We start from the raw sequence: 20,381 nt of genomic DNA, 5'->3' as shown, positions 1-20,381 counted from the left end.
ATGCCGTTTACCGCTTGTCGCTATCTTGCTTCGTTCTCGAGATCTCAGGGGGGGGCGGTCATCCGCCCCCCCCCGTCGGTACTAAGTTGGCGCAGACCCCCGTCGGTGCGCGGGTTAACTTCTGCTTTTTTAGCAAAATTGGACGTGTATTGCAATCTTGAAAGATCTCTAGCTTCAACATTTTTGAAGCTATCAATTTCAAACAAACTGAAACGTGTACATAAGGCGTTATGCTAGTTAAATTTGGCAATTTTTACATTTTATGGTGATTTTGAATTTATCTTATTTTGATTTAATTTCTTAAAATCTAATTTGTGAAAAATGGGTACCCTTCGATCTTGCTCAAATTTAGATATTGTCTTCCACTACACGTAACGCACACGTGCTGAGAAAATTAGAGTGGGCCAACGATAACTTTGGATGATATAGCAACAAGTAGTGCAATGTAGCACGGCCAATGGAAGGGGCGGATTTCGCCAACTCCACCTGTTTTTCGCCAATAACTCACGCTATAATTATTATATTAACGTCAAACTTTCAGTATCTGTGTAGAATTGAATTGCAAATCCTCCCGTGCAAGCAATAGCTAAATCGGTCCGCAACTTTTCTAGTAATAGCGGTGTAAAGTCAAACATCTTGCCGGAGCGGCGCGGCGGCCGGCGCCGGCAGTTGCCGCCTGAATGGTAGACTGTGCCGGCGCGGGACTGTTCCATCTTTGCACTGCGCTTCTTACCGCTGATTAAGATCGATTCGTGTCAAATTTTGTGTGAAGGCTTAACCCGCGCCCCACTGGGGTCTGCGTATAACACGCCCTACTGGGGGGAGGCTATTCATAGCCCCCCCCCCCTCCTAACTCCGAAACTGCTGGGCCGATCGTCAAAATTCAAACGGCGTCTGATAGCCCCGGAAAAACTGTTGAAGGAAACCTAATTTCATTGACCTCGAGGTCACCGATGACATCACAGGTCAGGTCAAAGTAAAAATTATTAGCATTTTGCTTGTTCACGTTTTGGGCTCTGGCCGCCGTCTTACAAGTCAGATCAGGCTCATTTTTGGATCACACACTCGTGAACAGATGCTCTAGATACCCCGAGGGTACCAAACTTGTACTTTGATTTTCAGGTCAAGGTCAGGTCATCACAGGTCACGAAAATATTATATCATGCGTCGGTCACGTGACACATGTTTTATGGTCCATTTAGGCCAGAGATTTCGAATGTGATGTCGTCTGTGTCATTCGAGGTCATTTTGAGACGAATTTAGCTTAGGTCAGGTCACTTTCAGGTCAAAAAAGGTCAACTTTTGAAGTTAAAATTTTTCAACAAAAAAGGTGTCTATTGGATGCAGTTTGAGCTCAGGAACACGTTGGTGCTATTTATATTGGCGTACGATGTCAAATACGTGCTTGAAAAATTGATTTGAAAAATTAATAATTGTGAATTTTTTGCAATAATGCGTAAAACTTGGCCATTTTTGAAGATATTTAGCTAAACCTTGCTAGAGTTAGTCATAATAATGCGTTCTATCACATATATTCCGGTTTTTTCGAAAAGTCAAAAACTTTTTGAAAAAAATGTAAAAATATAAATTTTGGATTTTATTATATCAAATTTTCGAAATTTTCAAAATTTCGAAAATCCGAGATAGTAGTTTGATAGCGCAGTCTATTCTGAGTCCTCTCATGCAAAGAAATTGGATCTAGCTTAAAAACTGAGCTCATGGGAGCGATTGCCGTGGTTCAATGTTTTGCGTCGAAATCGGCCGAACATGACGTCACTCTGACGTCATTTCCGGCCGACCTATGGTAGGTACGAAGTTAAAATTTTGACACAAGTTGTCAAATTGATGCAGCCGAAGGTACTGAAAGTTTGGCGTCGATACGTCAAGCGGTTTGGAAGTTATTGCAGAAAAACGGGAGGGGGGGGGGCTATAAATAGCCCCCCCAGTGGGGCGCGGGTTAAAAATGTAGGTACACGCAATCTAATGGTCAAATGAATACGAAAATAAAGTGGTAAAAATTGAATTATTAGGGTGCAAAAACAATCTTTGACTGAAACGTTTCCCGCGTCGGCCGATCCCCGCCTCTGCCGGCGACATCTTACTCTTATTAGGCCACTAACTACTTAATTTATGGTTAGATTAACTAGAGATTCTCATAACACTACAAATGTCGTATAAAGGAAGAAATAGGAAAATCGGCCGGTAACTCTTAGAGCTATGGGCGTATAAACGCAAAATAGTCACTATAGCAAATTTGATCACTTTTAACCTCATTTGATCTTGAAGATATTGATCTAGGACCATGAAATTGACACACGATGAAGTTCCCCACCGCCCCACTTACAATTCAAATTCCGTTTTTTTTTTTAATACCTTTTTTGGCTAAACCGGGCCTTTCTCCCCTAACGCTGGGAGAGTCAGGAGTATTTCCTTTTTGCAACCAAAGAGAAGCGCTGCCCAGAGAATGCCTAATGGAATCATTAAAAAAAAACTGGCTTACATCTCCGCGATGACCACCTATCTTCATGGCTTAGTAGTTAGTGTGCCAAGTGTACCCACCTCGTAATCTAAAGGTCGCTGCCTCGCAGCCGGTCAGCCTCAAGTGTTTTAACACGCATTCGCTTTTTAAGTAGCATCTGGCCAGCCGGCAAATGTGAGGGCTAATGTTCGTATCTAAGTAGCATTTGGCCAGTCGGCAACTGCAGTGAGGGCTGTATATATTTACGCGTGTTAGATTAGGTCAGGTCACGTCAGGACAGGTTAGGTTTGCTTTGGTTTGGGGTAGAAAGGAGCATCTTCGGGTAGCGCCTCTCCTTGGTTGCTAAAACGAAACAGGCGAGTGCCAGACATTACGAAGTCCAAAAGACAGTTACGTAGACGTCGGCCCATTCTGGATTTTTTATATGATGTAGCTAATGTATAGGAGAATAAAATATGTAAAAACCAGCAAAATAGAAGGGTACCCATTTTGCAGAAAATCAAAATTTATTTTTTTTAATTTTAATTAAGTTCACTAATTACTTAATTATGTCAATATTGTTATCCTCAAATTAAAGCCTGATCTATTCCCTCCATTTCACACTTTGTCTCGTGCAATGTCTAAAGCTTCAATGGTTATGACGCTTTTAAGATGATAATGTGCCTTGCCTAAGTCAATGTTTGATGACGTGTATCTCGGAAACGTGACGTCATATCTTGACAAAAAAATGTCTCCTTTCTTTTCACATATAGATAAGTAGTTTCACCAAGTTTCGCAAAAATCGGAGGAGGTGAGGTTCAAAATGGTCATTAATTGTCTCACTTGACGTGGAATGCCCCTATAACATGTAGTATTTGGGCTAAAAACGAATTCAGACATTATAGCGCCATTCTTGGCGATGCTCAGCGGTTCCAAGAGCAATTTTATCTAATTCCGTAAAGCTGTGATGACTTTATAGACAAAAATTTTCAGAATGGCAATATGGGGTAATTTGGCCGGGACTAGCGGGGCAACTTGGCCGGTGCGCTCATGGTCACTATGCTGGGACGGCCGAGTTTTCATGGTCAATTGTACCATAAATGACATGATTCATGACCAACTTTGACTACTTTGATGCCTTACTTCCGATTGGTCAACTGTAAGAGCATGTGACGTCATCAAAGGTTACCAAACGTTTTTTGCTAATAAATCCTTACATAAAAAATGATACAGCCGCACAAATGGTCTAATTCCGTTCAGCTCGCCAAGACACATCGAATGACATGCATGATGACCTTGAAATCACGTGACCTTGAGGTCAAGCGACCTGATGCAACGTGACTTGGGGTCAACCTTTGACCTTGACTTCTCAAGGTCAACACATAGGTATATCTTTCGATGCGGACTGACGAGAGAATTGCGATGGTACTCGAAGTTTGGCTATTTTGACCCCTGTGACCCCTGAGTCAACATCAAAAATGCGGCAAATGCGTCATAGGACACACGTCATTGCTGAATCTGAAGCTGACTCGCAATATAACAGAAAATCCCGACCGCAAACTAACACCGGCCAAATTGTCCCACACCCCCGGCCAAATAACCCTGCTAGTGGGGCAATTTGGCCGCCTTGCAGACCTTTGTAATACGTGACAATTTCAATATGAGTACCTAATTACTCTATCATTTCAAGTTTACTGTCCAGTAAAGTAAAATGAATGCGACTCCTGCCAGCGTTGATAAAATGCAGAAATGTGTCGTCATGTATATTGATAGAGACAAGTAGAAAAACACGGAACAAATAGTGCATGGACGCGTTTCGATTATTAAATCTTCATCAGCATGACATAATCATTTCTCTGTGATTATGTCATGCTGATGAAGATTTAACCCGCGCGGGGCTGGGGGGGGTAAATTTTACCCCCCCCCCCTCGCGAATTTTTGCAATATCTCAAAAACGGCGGCGCGCAGCGCCGCCAAACTTTCAGTACCTTCTTTTACATCAATTTGACACGTTCCCTGAAAATTTGAGCGAAATCCGTCGGACATGTTTTGAGAAATTGACGTTTTAGTGACGTCCTGTTCGCCATTTTCGCCTCAAAAACGACAAAATTTCAAACGCAGCTAACATCTTCATTTTTAAAGGAATCAAGACGTAACAAAAAAGGTTATACGTAATTATACTTTGTCTATCAAATGGCTATCTCGGTTTTCTTTAAAATTTTGGATTTTGGCCCAAATTTTTCCAAAAAACTGACTTTTTTGGGAAAATGATTATAAAATCCAAAATTTTGAGTGTATCGAAAAAACCGGAATATATGGGGCATTCCACGATAGATCGTACCAGGCCCGTCACCCTCATCCCTCAGATTTTAATGAAAATCCGTCCTAGGGGTAATCATAGGCCCCAAAGACGCCTGGCAAAATATCAGACTTCTCAGATCAAAACTTTTTTAGTTATATTGCATTGCATTTTTTTAACTTCGGTTTGTAACGGTGAGTTAGATGGCCTATAACTCAAGAACGGGTTAAGCTACCAACAAACAGTCAACAACACTAAGCTTGCGATGAATCAAAAATTAATATTACCATTTAAAAATTCCAAAGAAAAATTTTCATTATTGAGCAAAAACCTTAATCTTTTTTCATTTGCCTCTAATGACCTTTGGGACCAAAATTTTTCAAATTTTTATTTTTTCAAAATAAACTTCATGTCATTGCAAATCGACATGCAAAAAATTAGAAAGGTGTTCTTTCTATAAAATCCTCATTTTCCCGCAAACAAAATGGGGTTCGGAGGGGTTGATACGACCCCAGCACGCCGTTTCGCTTCCAATAGAGCTAGAGCCTCGTAGAAAAAACGAGCGTGTGTGCCGCAACAAGTCGCAGCGATTGGTACCCGATTTTAAGGTCTCAATTTAACCGGTAGCGTCTGAGGTCAGGTCAAGTGACTGAAGTTACGGGTTCGGTTTTTACATACATACATACATACATACATAAAGGTTTATTTGACCACGTGACAGTCAACGACTGGTAAAAAGTAAATAACTTCGCAAAAAATGGCCGCAGAGCCGCGATTTTGGCATTATTGTGTTCACCTAGCTCAGGTGCATCGAATGGTATACTTTTTGCTAGGGTGAGGTCAACTTAAGCAGTTGACCTCGGATCAAGGTCAGGTCAGAGCCCCTCAGGTCACGAAGCTGGGCAAAGGGTATCATGTGGCATATCATTCGATTCGGAAGGTCTTCCCGTGTCCATTGGTGGCTTTCCCGACTCTCTAGCTCCATTTGATCGGGAGTTATTGACGAAAAACTCGTACGACCCTAGTGACGTCATAAATGACGTCACGCAAGGCTACCAATGCAAAAGAAAAGCATTGGACTTTGCAAGAAGTGCATGAAATCACGATACCATGTACGTGGGATAGTTTTAGATCATTCTCGGCGCCAAAATAACAGTGTTTATATTTCCCCATTGACTTATAACAGTGATGTCACGTGACCGACCTAACCTCACGTAACCTTTAAAATTCCCAGATATACAAGTTGTGAGACCTCTGGAGGACACCATGTATGAGCCCTGTAACTTTCATCTCGGACAGCTATGGTCGTTAAGGCGTCCAAAACAATGTCAGAACCAAACAGCCTTTTTCACCCTCGCGCTTATAGGAAAGAGGGTTGGATGAACCCTCTTTTCACTTTTTCAGATGACTTAGACTTTAATTGAAATTTCAGTAACCCGTGATGTCACTAGGCAGCTTTACCACGCCATTTGTAAGCTCCCCTCCCGAAATTACTATTCGAAACCGTTATCGTAACGTAAAATAAATATATTTATAGAAAGAACACCTTCCTAATTTTTTGCATACTTCTTAACAATGAGCCAAATATTTTTTTAAAGAAATAAAAAATTTAAAAAATTTGGTCCCAAAGTCCAAAAAATACAAATGAAAGAAAACTCGATATGTCATATATCAAAAAAGCAAATTTTTCGAAATTTTAAAAGTACATATTAATCTCTGTTTCATTGCAAGTTCAATGTTATATAATATTTGGCATTTGAATAATCCGTCTTAGAGTTACAGCCCGCCAAACTTAGCGCTGCAAAGCAAGATCCAAAAAATGTTATACACCATAACTCAAAAAATACTTATCTGATAAGCCTGAAATTGTTACAGGTGGATTCAGAGCCCCTGATTACCCCTGAGACCAATTCTCGTCAAATTCCGAGAGATGAGGGTGTCAAATTGGAAAAAAGTGGTACGATCTATCGTGGAATGCCCCATATGTCAGAGAAGTGGTCTATGTGCACCTACATACCAATTTTTAGAAGAATCGGTTCAAAGATGTGGGAGTTATTAAACATTTTATGACGTCACGACACACAAAAATTTGAAAAATGATTTTTTGGAAGTTCTAGACCTCGTACGGAAACAAAAATAGCACCATTCGATTCGCCGTGAAAAACTGCATCAGATATACACCTTTTTAGGCCTTAACAACCAACTTCAAAATTTGACCTCACTTGACCTGACCTTGACCTGACCTCGACCTGAAATTCATCCAAAGGTGGTCCATATCACTTATTGAGTGTGCCTATTGAATTCTATGAGTAAAATGACCCATAAAACATGTGTCGCTCATGCCCTTTTCTATATTTTGTTTTTGGTGACCTGACCTGACCTGACCTGACCTTGACCTTGACCTTTGAATGATATTGTATGCAACGAATATTGTCTTGGTAGCCTAAGGAGTTAGGACACGTTTTGGGCAATCAGTCTCAGTCCATGACTCCATTCTTCGGCAACTACGGTGCAAGGCCGATACTGTAGAAACTTACAATTTGTACCCTTGACCTGACCTTGACCTTGACCTCAAAATTTAAATTAAGTACATGTTTTTAGTTGTTCGTGATGAGATCTTTCGATTGGCGCTTGAATTTTCCAAATCGGACCATTAGTTCGGGAGATAACAGGGGGGGGGGGGGTAAAATTTACACCCCCCCCCCCTCCAGCCCCGCGCGTTCGGCTGGAGACCCCAGCCCCGCGCGGGTTAATAATCGAAACGCGTCCATGCACTATTTGTTCCGTGTTTTTCTAATGTGTCGTCAATTTTAAGTTTTATCGTTTTCTAAAAAAAAAGCGGACAACCTCCCCTAAGCTTTTCAAGTGTAAAGGCCTGGCTACACTATGCGTTTTCTGCGTGCGTTTTTTGCGAGTTTGCATGATTTGAGGAATATCGTTCTAGAAAGAAAAGACATTACGTTTTGGTATATGTTTTTCACATAAACTTTTAATTAATGTACACGTTTTATTAACTTTTATATAAATATTAAAGAAGTTATATTAATGATAATTTTTCTAGAGCGATAGGTATTGCGCGCAAACACGCAATCTCGCAAAAAAAAAACGCACGCAAAAAACGCATAGTGTAGCCAGGCCTTTAGAGTCTCATATGTGTAAGTAGTAAGTACATTGTACACGTAAACAAGCGCATTTTCTTCTTCCTGGCAGCCTAGCCCTGCTCGGCCAAAATTACCGCGGCAGAGCTCGTTTAAACGGACCATCCCACCTTCAAAAAGTTAACATACCTAAAAGTGATGCACCATGGTTCAGAAAGAGCAAAAATTAATATCTTTAAAATTGCACCGAAAAATAGTCACCGTTTTTTAACGAATAGACTTTCACTTTTGTTTGCTTTTTGGAGCCAACGCTGTACCTATCTACGACGTCACTTGGAAGCAATAATTTGCTGGTTTTTTTAGTGCGGCAGATATTGTGCGTAAAGCCGTAAAGTAAAGCAGCATATATTTACCACCGCAGCTTTACAAAGTTTTTAGTATAAGATTTTAAAATAGTTAGATTTACGCTGACGTTACAAACGCAGAGGGGGTATCCAAAGGCATTAGCCCCTCTAAATCCAAGTGCTGCAACTTTGAAATTAAATATTTTCGATTTAAGGCATTTCTCGACGTTGCGAGTAGGTAGGTACCGAAACCGGTGATTGTGAGCCAGGGCCCCAGTTTGGCTATCTCAACTCAAATCTAATGTTAAGGTGGGATGGTCACTTTAATGCCAGGTGACGTTCTCTCTCCTCCAACTCTCGGATACCATTCCAGTGTTTTCTGCAGGAAGCTAGTTAACCTACACTGCTGGACATCACTGACAGAGGGCTTGCAGACCGACGCGATATACACAGATTACTCGTCCGCCTTTACTAGTGTTAACCACAGGCTCCTGTTACTCAAGCTCGGTCACTCTTTTAAAGGGACCCTCCCACCTTCAGAAAAGTTTATGAATTGGCATGAAAGTGATGTCGCTCGGTTCAGAAGGAGCGAAAACGAATATCTACCAAATTTCACCGAAAAATATTCACCGGTTTTCAAGATATTAGACTTTTACTTTTGTTTACTTTTTTGGGATCTCCGCTGTTTCTAGCGACTTTATTTTAGAAGTGCGGCGTTTGCGGCAGATGTTGCGCGCAAATAGCATATACCACCGCGTGCTACAAAACGTTTTAGTCAAACATTTAAAAATCGTTAGATATTTGCGCTGACGTCACACATTCAGAGGGGTATTCCTAAGCATTAGCCCCTCTGAATCAAAATGCTGCAATTTTGAAATTCAATATTTCCGATTTAAGGCATTTCTCGATGTTGTGAGTGCCGAAACCGGTAATTGTGAGCCAGGGAACCCATTTTGGCTATCTCAACTCAAATCTAATGTTAAGGTGGGAGGGTCTCTTTAACATCAGAGGTCTTGCATATAGCTGGATTGAGTCCTACCTGTGCCAGCGCTCCCAACGGGTCATTGTCGATGGGAAGCACTCTGAGTGGACGCCAGTCTTGTCTGGCGTCTCGGAAGGCAGCATTCTCAAGACGATATCAAGACGATATCATTCACTCTCCGCACGACCCCGGTACAGTGTACTTATTACCTGGACGGACATCAACTGGAGCGATGCGATGCGAGCAGATGCGCGATCTCGGTGTCGTCCTGGATGCAAAACTGACCTTTGCCGATCATGTTGATGCCGCGGTTGGCAAGGCGAACCGTAAGTAATGCTCGGTCTGCTTATGCGCAGTGTCCAGATGTCCCCATGTGCTCGCCACCCAGGCTTCAATCATCTTGCAATCTTGTCAGCGTACAGAGCCCACGTGCGGTTCGTGATGGAGTACGCTAGTGTCACCTGGTCCGAGGCCGACGCAAATCATCTCAAACGCATGGAACGTGTTCAACATAGGTTTCTGAGTTTTACGCCCCAACATGTGGTTGGGGCGTAAAACTCAGCCCCGCTGCCCTTCCATGGACTACTACACCTCACTCCTGAACCATTTTAAAGTGACCATCCCACCTTAACATTAGTTTTGAGTTGAGATAGCCAAATTGGTGGCCATGGCCATAGGTGTAGGAACAGGGGGACGGGGGAGCCGGTGGCCCCCCCCCCCCCACTTTTCATAGTGGGGGGCCAGTAATGTTAACTGCCCCCCCCCCACTTTTTGCCGAACTTTTTAATGTAGGTATTTGTAGGCATCACCCCGAAGAACAAACTTGACGGTTGTCCGGCCTGCCCTTCCATGAAAATTTCCATTTGTGCTTCATCATTATTGAGTGCAATTTTCCTCCACCCAATGAAAGGTAACTTTGTCAGAAGCAATAAGTGACAGCTTAGGGGCAGCGCGCGCTGCAAAGAGAGACAATACTGGCACAGCAGAATGCGTAAACGGCGTAAACTAACAATTTATGTTAGGCGGCCTTGCATTAGTTGATCGGTTACTGGCATAGGCGTAGGAACAGGGGGCAGGGGGCAATGGTCCTCCACTTTCGAATGGGGGCCAGCAATGTTAACTGCCCCCCCCCCCCCACACACACACACCTTTTGCTGACTTTTCACTTCTGACGTTTCACGCTCGCTCGTAATAAAAGATGTTTTTGGATGCTTCTGGAATTCGCATGGGTGCCAACCAGTGGCGGATCCAAGGTGGGGTCACATGGGTGATGCCCCCTTGGGGCCCGGGGGCACCACAGGCCTACCAGGGGCACCACCGACCTATCAGGGGTTCCACAGACCTGACAGGGGCACCACCGGCCTGTCAGGAACACCATCGGCATAGCATGAGCACCACTGGTCTGCCAGGGGCACCACAGGTCTTCCAGGGGCACCAAAGGCCTTCCAGGGGCACCACTGGCCTCGCAGGGGCACCTTGGGCCTGTCAAGGGCACCACGGACCTGTCAGGGGCACCTCAGGCTTGTCAGGGCCCAGGGGCACAACAGTCCTTTCAGGAGCCCCACAGGCCTGTCAGGAGCACCACAGGCCTGTCAAGGGCACCAGAAGCCTAGCAGGGGCACCACATGTCTGCCAGGGACACCACAGACCTGCCAGGGGCACCACAGGCTTGCCAGGGGCACCCACTGGCCTCGCAGGGGCACCTTGGGAGTGGGACTGTCAGGGGCATCACGTGGCTGTCGGGGACACTTCAGGCTTGTCAGGAGCACCACAGACCTGTCAGGGCCCAGGGGCACCAGCGGCCTAGCAGGGGCACCACGGCCTCGCAGGGGCACCACCGACCTCGCAGAGGCACCATGGGCCTGTCGCTGGCACTTCAGGCTCGTAAGGAGCACCACAGTCCTTCCAGGGGCACCACAAACCTGCCTGGGGCACCTGCGGCCTAGCAGGGGCACCACAGGCGTGCCAGGGCAAAAACAAATAAATGAAAAATGAAAATAGGGCACCACCAAAATTAAGTGGCCGAAATCAGTTGAGGTTTTAATTTTGGGTATAGGTAGGGGCACTACTTCGATTCATGACCCTCCCCTTGGAGTTTTCCTGGATCCGCTCCTGGTACACTCGTGGGCAGGTTGATGTTCGAGTACTCTTTATCCACCGGGCTCCTATGGCTCAGCATTGGCAGCAGCCGCCTGGTACCGGTAGACTGTGCCGCTTCACTTACTTGTCAAGCGGCACAGCCTACCCACACCGTATGACACCGGTCTGGGTCGGTGGCTGGAAGGCAATGTGGGCCGCCTGTGACGTCAGCGCAGCGGTGAGGGCCGAGCCCGGAGGCATGGCTCGGGTCGGCGCGGCGCGGCGGCTGGCGAGGGCTGGGGAGTGAGGTGGGGTGGGAGCATGGACCATCGCGCGGCTGGGCGAGTGTGGTTAACTTTCGCGTCTCCAGGCGCAAATTGTTCCAGGTCTAACAATTGCGCTAAAGCATTTGTTAAAATACCCTATGCCCAAGACAGCACCTATATCATTTACTTGCTATGCGCATTACGACGCACAAGCATGACATTTTCACGTGGGTCATGTGTGTGAACACACATGACATGACATTGTCACAAGCATGACCTTGGGACAGCCGATAGAACTTATGTCACAGGTGCATCGAGGTGCGGAGCTACATTGTTTATAAAATATAAGTGTTGATGCCTTGGTTGAGCTGATTTGTGTCTATTGTTTCGCACAGCAAACGTCCAGAGACGTGAGAACTGGGGATTATGGGTAGTGCGGCAGCCAACGCCCAATTTAAAGTGAATATTACTGTTGCTCTAATATGTGGTCGCAGCCACCAATAGCTAACCGTTTCAACTAGGAGCAAATAATTCGGGCACTCAGGAGGGTTCGAACCGGGCTCCTCCCACCGGACATTTTACGACACGAGCGTTCATCCACTGAGCTACCGAGAATGATCCCTAACTGCACAAAACGAAATGACATTCGCCCGCTGACCGCCAATGACAGTTGTGTGACATTTGATCGCATTTGACCGCGGAGGGTGGTCACTGGTCTCGGTAGCTCAGTAAATGAACGCTGGCGTCGTAGGGTGACCGGTTGGTGAAGCCCGGTTCGGACCGTCCCGGGTGCGCGACTTATTTGCCCCTTGTTGGAATGGTTTCCTATTGGTGGATGCGACCACATATTAGAGGAACAGTAAGATTTGCTTTAAGTTGGGGCGTTGGCTGCCGCGCTATCCAAAAACCCCAGTTCCCACGTCTCTGGACGATTGCTGTGCGAAACAATAGACACAAAGCAGCTCAATCAAGGCCTTCGCTTATTTGTTATAAATAATGTAGCTCCGCACCTCGATGCACGTGTGACATTAGTTCTGTCGGCTGTCACAATGCCACGCTTAAGTGCGTCGTAATGCGCATAGCAAGTGTGATGATAGGCGCTGTCTTGGGCTAGGGTATCTTAACAAATGCTTTAGCGCCATTGTTAGGTGGAACAATTGGCACCTGGAGACGCGAAACTTAACCACACTCGCCCAGCCACGCGATGGACCGTGCTCCCACCCCACCTCACTCCCCAGCCCTCGCCAGCCGCCGCGCCGCGCCGACCCGAGCCATACCTCCGGGCTCGGCCCTCACCGCTGCGCTGACGTCACAGGCGGCCCACATCGTCTTCCAGCCACCGACCCAGACCGGTGTCATACAGTGTGGGTAGGCTGTGCCGCTTGACAAGTAAGTGAAGCGGCACAGTCTACCGGTACCAGGCGGCTGCTGCCAATGCTGAGCCATAGTAGCACGGTGGATGAAGAGTACTCGAACATCAACCTGCCCACGAGTGTACCAACGCGGCTGCGGAGGCCAGGGGCACGCGTCCATGAGATTAAATTTCTGGACGGGAGTCTCCCCAAGATTTTGGTCGATTTTTGTCACGTTTTTTTTTACCAATTTGAGCATGCTTGCGAACATAAAGTGGCCGAAATCCGAGGCGAAAATGGATTTTGGGGGTAGGTGAGGTTTTGTGCCTCTGGGAACCTGCCCCCCCCCCACTTTCGAAAACGTTCCTACACCTATGGCCATGGCCTGCAAATACCGGTTTGGGCACTCACAACATCGAAAAATGCTTTAATTCGGAGATATGGAATTTCAAACTTGCAGTTTTCGGATTCTAAGGGGCTAATGCATTGAGATGCCCCCTTAGAATTTGTGACGTCAGCGGTGATCTATCGATCTTAAAACCTTATACTAACATCTTTGTAAAGCAGTGGTGGTATATGCTATTTGCGCGCAACATCTGCCGCGAACGCCGCACTTCCAAAATGAAGTCGCTAGGAACAGCGGAGATTCCCAAAAAGTAAGCAAAAGTAAAAGTATAATATCTTGAAAACCGGTGAATATTTTTCGGTGAAAGTTGGTAGATATTCGTTTTTGCTCTTTCTGAATCGAGCGACATCACTTTCATGCCAATTCATTAACTTTTTTGAAGGTGGGAGGGTCCCTTTAAAATCCAGTCCATCAAAGCTCGCCTAATTCAAACCGACATGAGGTTCTTGCAGTCTGTCAAGTGTCCTACATGGCCGACTGGACTGCCAGTATCATGTCTCCGTGTTCTCGCTGGCTGTTCCCTCACGACGTACCCGTCACACTGGCATGTTCCATGTGCCGGGCGGGCGAGTGAAATTTGTGCGTAACGGCTTCCTTTCGCGGTTACCGGAAACATGCCACGCGCTTTTGAAAAAAGCGCCAGGGGCAGGGACTGATTTCTTTTACTCAATACTCACAATCTTTTTTAAATCTCAGGTTTTTAAGTTCGCAAACAGTGAGGGTTTCTACTGATGTCCAATTATTGTCCATAGTTGGGGCAGCGGTGCTATCTACATATTCTTAAACTACGCTGTCTAGTCATTCATCTTCTATAATCGTGCTTCTTTTAAGTGCCCCATAATGCCCCATGTAATCAGGAGATGGCGGCTCTTACTTGTGACTCCGGTGGCGTTCTGTGATGTAATGAGCTCTATGTTAGTCTCCGGCCAGTTATTCTTTCTGACCGGTCCCACATCCGGACAGGTCAGCGGCGCCTCTGTGGGCATAATCAACACCAATCAGTCATTTCAACGTTGCTCAACACCGACAAACTAGCTGAAACCCTAATGCATAGGGCATAGTTACATGCGCATTGTGCATTGTGCAACCTTATGATTATAAGCATATTTAGTGACCGAATCCTCAATAAAATCTGAATAAATAACAGAATAACAAAATTCGGGTGTATTCGATCACAGATCTTCGTCAACCGATGGGCCAGCATGCGTCGCAATTGTAGACATGTCAAACACTTTTTTTGTCACTTCACATGCACAAAAGTAGATATATCCTCAGATAAAGATTTATACATGTTATTGATAATTCTAAAGGTCAGGGGTGTCTAATACAATACAGGAAACATAGATGTGACAATAGTATGTGGGCCTAAGCACGTAAAAAGAAGATTTTAAAGTTCGAACATATTTTGTGAGACGATAAAATAGAGAGCATAATATACTTGTATCCTGCACAAAAATAGAGCACATACTACATTCACAGTACATTCAATCTACGCAAACATTCCGACACAATCGCTTTTTTAACGTTGTGAGATTTTGCCAAATGCTAACCCGCTAACCTACTTTGGAAGTACACTGACAACCAAAACGATTCTCTATTCCCTTTGATCATGGTGTGTCATGCTCCTATAACTCTGCCGTTTTCCTGGCGGAATGCCCTTAAGATACTCAAATGATTCCTCAAATGATTCCTTTTAAGCATATCAGGGGTTTTGGTCTAAAACAACACCCGGATCATTTTCTTCGAACATACCCAAACTATACCGTCATTCTTTAAATACCTCCCTTGAATTCTTCTAATATACCCTAGTGTACAGTCTCTGCCGCTACTGTCAGATACCGTACCTGTGCCGCTCGGCGCCTCCGGCGGTGACCGGTCGGCGGGCCGGGACTGGCCGGCAGGGCGGGCGAGGAGGACGGGCAGTCGCTCCCTGGACGTGTTGCTGACCACTAACCCGCGCCCCGCTGGGCTATTCAGCCATACGCGCCCTGCTGGGGATAGAACCTTAACCCTCGTTTTGGATGTGTTACGATATATAAAGGGAAATCGGACGAGGAAGCTGAGAGTAATGAGACAGTTTCTGAGCAAGTTCTACGACGAATATACCTAGGGCATTATTATTTTCCCTTCTGGGTCTATGTGGGGTCTAATGCAAGAATACATTGAGATCAGTGATGGAAATCACAGAATAATAGGGGAGTGTTACGTGGTATAATGCGAGTATAGTTTGCAAAATATTCCCCTTATACGCTTAGAAGGAATACTAGAGGTTTCGATGTAAGGGTATTTTGGTAGGTTAAAAGGAGTGTACTGTGGGTATCGCAGGGAATAGAACAGGAATCATATTCCATTCCTCTTCGGTACTTACTAGGGTATATTAGAAGAATTCAAGGGAGCTATTTAAAGAACAAGGGTATAGTTTGGGTATATTCGAAGAAATGATCAGGGTGTTGTTTTAGACCAAAACCCCTAATATGCTCAAAAGGAATCAAAAAGGTTCTCAGTGTAGGGTATATTAGAAGAATTTCAGAGTGATATTCAAAGAAAGTGTATTTGGGGTATATTCGGAGAAATGATCAGGGTGTTGTTTTAGACCAATTCCCCTAATATGCCTAAAAGGAATCAAAACAGCTCTCAGTGTAGCTGCCAGGAGGTGCTGTTGTCGTTCAGAACTGGACAACAGTTAAAAATCTTTTTTTTTACGTGCTTAGGCCCACACACTATTGTCACATCTATGTTTCCTGTATTAGACAGCCCTGACCTTTAGAATTATCATTAACATGTATAAATATTTTATCTGAGGATATATCTACTTTTGTGCATGTGAAGTGTCCAAAAAAGTGTTTGACATGTCTACAATTGCGACGCCTGTTGGTATCGGTTGACGAAGATCTGTGATTGAATATACCCGAATTTTGTTATTTTGTCATTTATTCAGATTTTATTGAGGATTCGGTCACTAAATATGCTTATAATCATAATGATGATTTTCCTCACAACGCTTAACTCTTTACATTGTGCAACCTATTGCAAAGATATGTGCGTACCGTAATGCTGGACCATCTGATGTGATATTCACTCTTTCCGCCTTCTCTTCTTGAAAAGAACATATTTCTAAATGTAATATACCTCATTTGCAAATGAGCTTTCTCATTTCGAAATATGTGCACTGTTTGGGCTGAATTAATTTCCAAGCACGCTCAATATATGTAGATGTGCGTGTGATCTACCCACCGACCTGTAGTTGTTGGCGGCACAGTGGTTGTCGGTGAAAATGATGTCGTTTGCGAGGTGAGCTCTGATGTTGATGAAACTGTCGTAGGCTCCGTTGAGTCTGTTGAAACCACACTTGATGCTGAATCATCTGCAAAATAATAATAATAATAATAATAATGTCGTAAAGCTCACGTATGTATGTACAGGTCTCGCGGGTTTTAGCGGTACGTTTTGCACCTAGAAAATTTAGTGTACTTCAAGCTATATCGTCGTCGTCTTAACCCTCGCCCGTAAACGGCGATCTGCCACCTTCGCCCATGCAGGGGGGGTTGGTGCGACCCCCCCCCCCCTTGGCGTTTGAAAACGGAGCGTCGTAGAGCTTAGCGGAAAAAACCAACGGATTGCTCTCGCCGAGATCTCGCGATTGGTGGTCTATTTTTTGGTCCTAGGTCAACATTTGACCTACTTTTGACCGGTCAAAGGTCAAATTTTCGGAAAAATAGATTTTTTTCAAATTTTCCGCGGCGATTGCGGCAAAACGGTGGGAGATATCGACTTGAAACCTTCACTATCGTGTTCCTTGATCAATTCTCTATCGTTTGGTATGTATTTCGTTTCCCTAGCTCTAATAATGGCGCGTTGGGAGCGCCGGAAGTCGGCAAGGTCACAGTCGGCGGCAGAAATTCGAAAAATAAAAATTAAAATTTTTGAAATCTGATTGTATTTTTGGATTTGGGATGTCCATTTGCTCCCTATAGAAGCTAATATTGCTGCATATTCCCATTGAGGTGACAAGAATTAGCAAAATAGTGGTTCGGGCGCTTTTCAAAAATAGTACCGGACGCTGTTCTTCTTGTGACGTCATAGCTCCGTGACCTGACCTGACCCGGTCAAGTTTCTTATACCATATGATAGCCAATACTTGCCCCAACATGCATGGGAAGTTTCATCACGATCCATCAACCGATGTCCGTACCACCGGCAGGAAACCGCGGGCGTTGGCACTCAGTTTGTGAAAATCCGGCCGGAGGCTGTTCCCTTTGTGACGTCATAACTCCGTGACCTGGCATGACCCGGTCAAATTTTTTTTTATCAAAAGATGCGCAAGGCTTGCCCCATAAGGTACCCAAAATTTGGCGGCGCTGCGCGCCGCCGTTTTTGTACTATTTCCGAAAAACCTCAGGGGGGGGGGGTTGCACCAACCCCCCCCCTACATGAGCGAGGGTTAACCTTCCAGGCGGTGGGGGGGGGGGCAATTTTTTGCCCCCCCCCCCTTTAGTTTTTTCGATATATCTCGAGAACCGCTGCGCCGATCGTCACCAAACTTTCAGTACCCTCCCGGGAGCATCTAGCGCACATGGTGACCAAAAATTTTTCCAAAGGCTACGATAGGTTGGCCGCTAATGACGTCAGAGTGACGTCATTTTTGCCATTTTCGACCCAAAAAAAGGTTTCGCGGGAAGAGCTGTCAGGCCTACAGCTTTAGAGATACAGAAAAATGTTTTAGACATAAAAGGTGTGGAATTAAAAGAGCTACAAAACTGCTATTTCGGTTTTTCGAATTTTTTGGATTTTGACCCCAAAAAATCAAAAAATAGATTTTTTGAATATAATAGCCAAAAAATCCAAAAAGTTTTTTGAATTTCGAAAAACCCGGAATATATGTGATAGTCCCTACCACCTTCTATATACATACTAAATTTGAGATCGATACCTCTTTTTTTGGCCAAGTTATAGCGAAAAAACTGTTCAAAATTGATGACGTCAAATTTTCAAACTCAATTTTTAGTAATTCTAGACCTCGTAGCGCAAAACAAAGACCACCATTAGACTCCCCTTGACGAGCTGCATCGAATCGATACCCATTTTATGCAAAAATATCAACTTTGAAATTTGACCTTTTTTGACCTGACCTTGACCTGACCTCCACCAGAAAGTGACCTAAACCGTACCTGATGGTCTTGTAACCAACACCATTGAGTTGGAAATGAAAAACTGGCCATAAAACATGCATCGCATAACCTTAGTAAAGTTGGGCTCATGTGGTGACCCTTGGTGACCTTTGGTGACCTGACCTGTGACCTGACCTGGTATGACCAGTGACCTCTAATAGCAACATATTTACTAGACAACTGGCGCCTTATCGCTGATTTTCGACAAAATGCGTTTTACTCGGTGTTGTAGCGCTTTCCCTAGAAGCCCCGTGAACGGTGAAACATTTTATCTTTGACCTGACCTTTGACGTCATCGGTGACCCCGAGGTCAATGAAATTTGGTTTCCTTCGACAAATTTGACAGGGCTATCGAACGCCGTTTGAATTTTCCGGATCCGTCCAGTAGTTTCGGAGATACGGGGGGGGGGGCAAAAAAGTGCCCCCCCCCCACCGCGCGGAAGGTGGCTGGTAGGCCCACCGCCTGCCGGGTTAAGCTTTTAAGTGTTGAAGATGCGATCGACTTGTTGGGTAACAAGCCGGCCATGATCGTGTAAAATGGCTTCATCGTAGATCGATTAGTTTCTGAGATATAACCGGAAATGTAAAGTGCAAAACCTACCGCTTAATTTCGCGAGACCTGTACACTACATACCTACACACATGTCCACTGCCGCGCTGCCGCAGGTCCCCGACCTAGGATAGCCTCACATGACTAGACCTGGTCGGAAGCCTTCACGAGCCCGAAGGAAAACACCCACATCGCCCTGTCGCTCCCGGGTATAAACGGCTCCTTCGGCCCTGGCCCGACACTCGACAGGACATCCTTCTTAGAGCAGGGTGATATCCCGGCAGTCACATTTTACAGGATCAGTTCTGAAGACGCGGCTCCCCAAAGTTTGGTCGCGGAAGGCTCAGCGGCAGGGCGGCTGACCCGGTCCGCCCTGCGACAGAGGCCCTTTGCTCCGCTAGCTACGAACTACAGGCATTCTACGCCGCAATGCATGTGGTGGTATTCACAGAGGCTCGGACCGGTTTCCACCTCCAGGTGACACGCAGCAGGGTCAGGGGTCAAGGAAAGGTCATCAAAAGGCGGACAGCAATCGACAGTCCTGTGAAGCGTGCAGTTGCCCCCCCCCCCCCCCGCCCTCCCCGCACGTGTCCGCACGTGATCGCCCAGACGACGGTGACAGAGGGCCTATCGGGCTTGACCGCGGTGAAGGTCATTTATGTGGCCAGCGGGTCGGGTCAGGGTGGCTCGGCCGATTGTGACCGCCGCAGCCTTAGCTGGGTTCCAGCAGCGGCCAGGAGGCGAGCAAGTGAACTGCACTTTATGTTCTGTTCAGCGTGATTTTGCTTTGTAAGCATTGTTGTATGGTTTGTCACTTTATAAAAAAATGGAGTTGCCTAGAATATGGCGTGTTTCTATTGCTGTAAGTGTAAAAATGTGTGCCGCGCTACAACGGCAAACGGCAATCGAAAACAGAGATGCCAATCGGATACCAACTTTTTGGTATAGCGATATCGATCCAATACCAATTTGGTATGTTGTACCGGTCCCACTTGAAGTTTTCACAAATGCTTCATAAAATTGTGTTACAATTGTGCGTTTAATGTGGCGCTTTAGATGCAATAGTACGTATATGAATTTGACTGATCGAATCGTACAACATCTCGATGTTTCGTATTGCTGTTTTTTGCGTTTTTACATGACTTGGCTGAAGAAGGCAGCCGAAATGCTTTTGAAAGCTTCTATTGAAACAATAAGGTGGTGTCAGAGAAACGTTTTATACATTTTTGCACAATAAAACTTGGAAAGGAAAATGGCGAAAATGGCACTTATGTACCGTAATGTAATGTAATGTATTTAATGAGACAATCCTCGATGTACTCGGGGCTATTACAGTCTCAGTTATGTAGTACAAAGCATGCAACATATGTACACAGCAT

The 20,381-nt window shown here is 45.2% G+C and overlaps 1 protein-coding gene across 3 annotated transcripts in view; it reads right to left on the bottom strand.

Moving 5' to 3' along the window:
- The window catches only part of LOC122368808 (protocadherin-like protein), a 78,055-nt gene that overhangs the window by 36,468 nt on the left and 21,206 nt on the right, over positions 1 to 20,381 (bottom strand). For all 3 annotated transcript variants that reach the window (XM_043343064.1, XM_043343061.1, XM_043343062.1), the window contains exons 2-3: positions 16,523 to 16,648; positions 14,159 to 14,260 (exon numbers count right to left, since the gene is read on the bottom strand). In XM_043343064.1, the coding sequence (XP_043198999.1) occupies positions 14,159 to 14,260; positions 16,523 to 16,648 (228 nt within the window). The remainder of the gene's footprint in view (positions 1 to 14,158; positions 14,261 to 16,522; positions 16,649 to 20,381) is intronic.

The sequence above is a fragment of the Amphibalanus amphitrite genome, unplaced genomic scaffold, assembly GCF_019059575.1.
Source record: "Amphibalanus amphitrite isolate SeventyFive unplaced genomic scaffold, NRLGWU_Aamphi_draft 000977F_arrow, whole genome shotgun sequence".
In the NCBI taxonomy this organism is placed as follows: Eukaryota; Metazoa; Arthropoda; class Thecostraca; order Balanomorpha; family Balanidae; genus Amphibalanus; species Amphibalanus amphitrite.
Note: the sequence above shows the minus strand (reverse complement) of the source record. Positions and strands in the feature narration are given on the sequence as shown.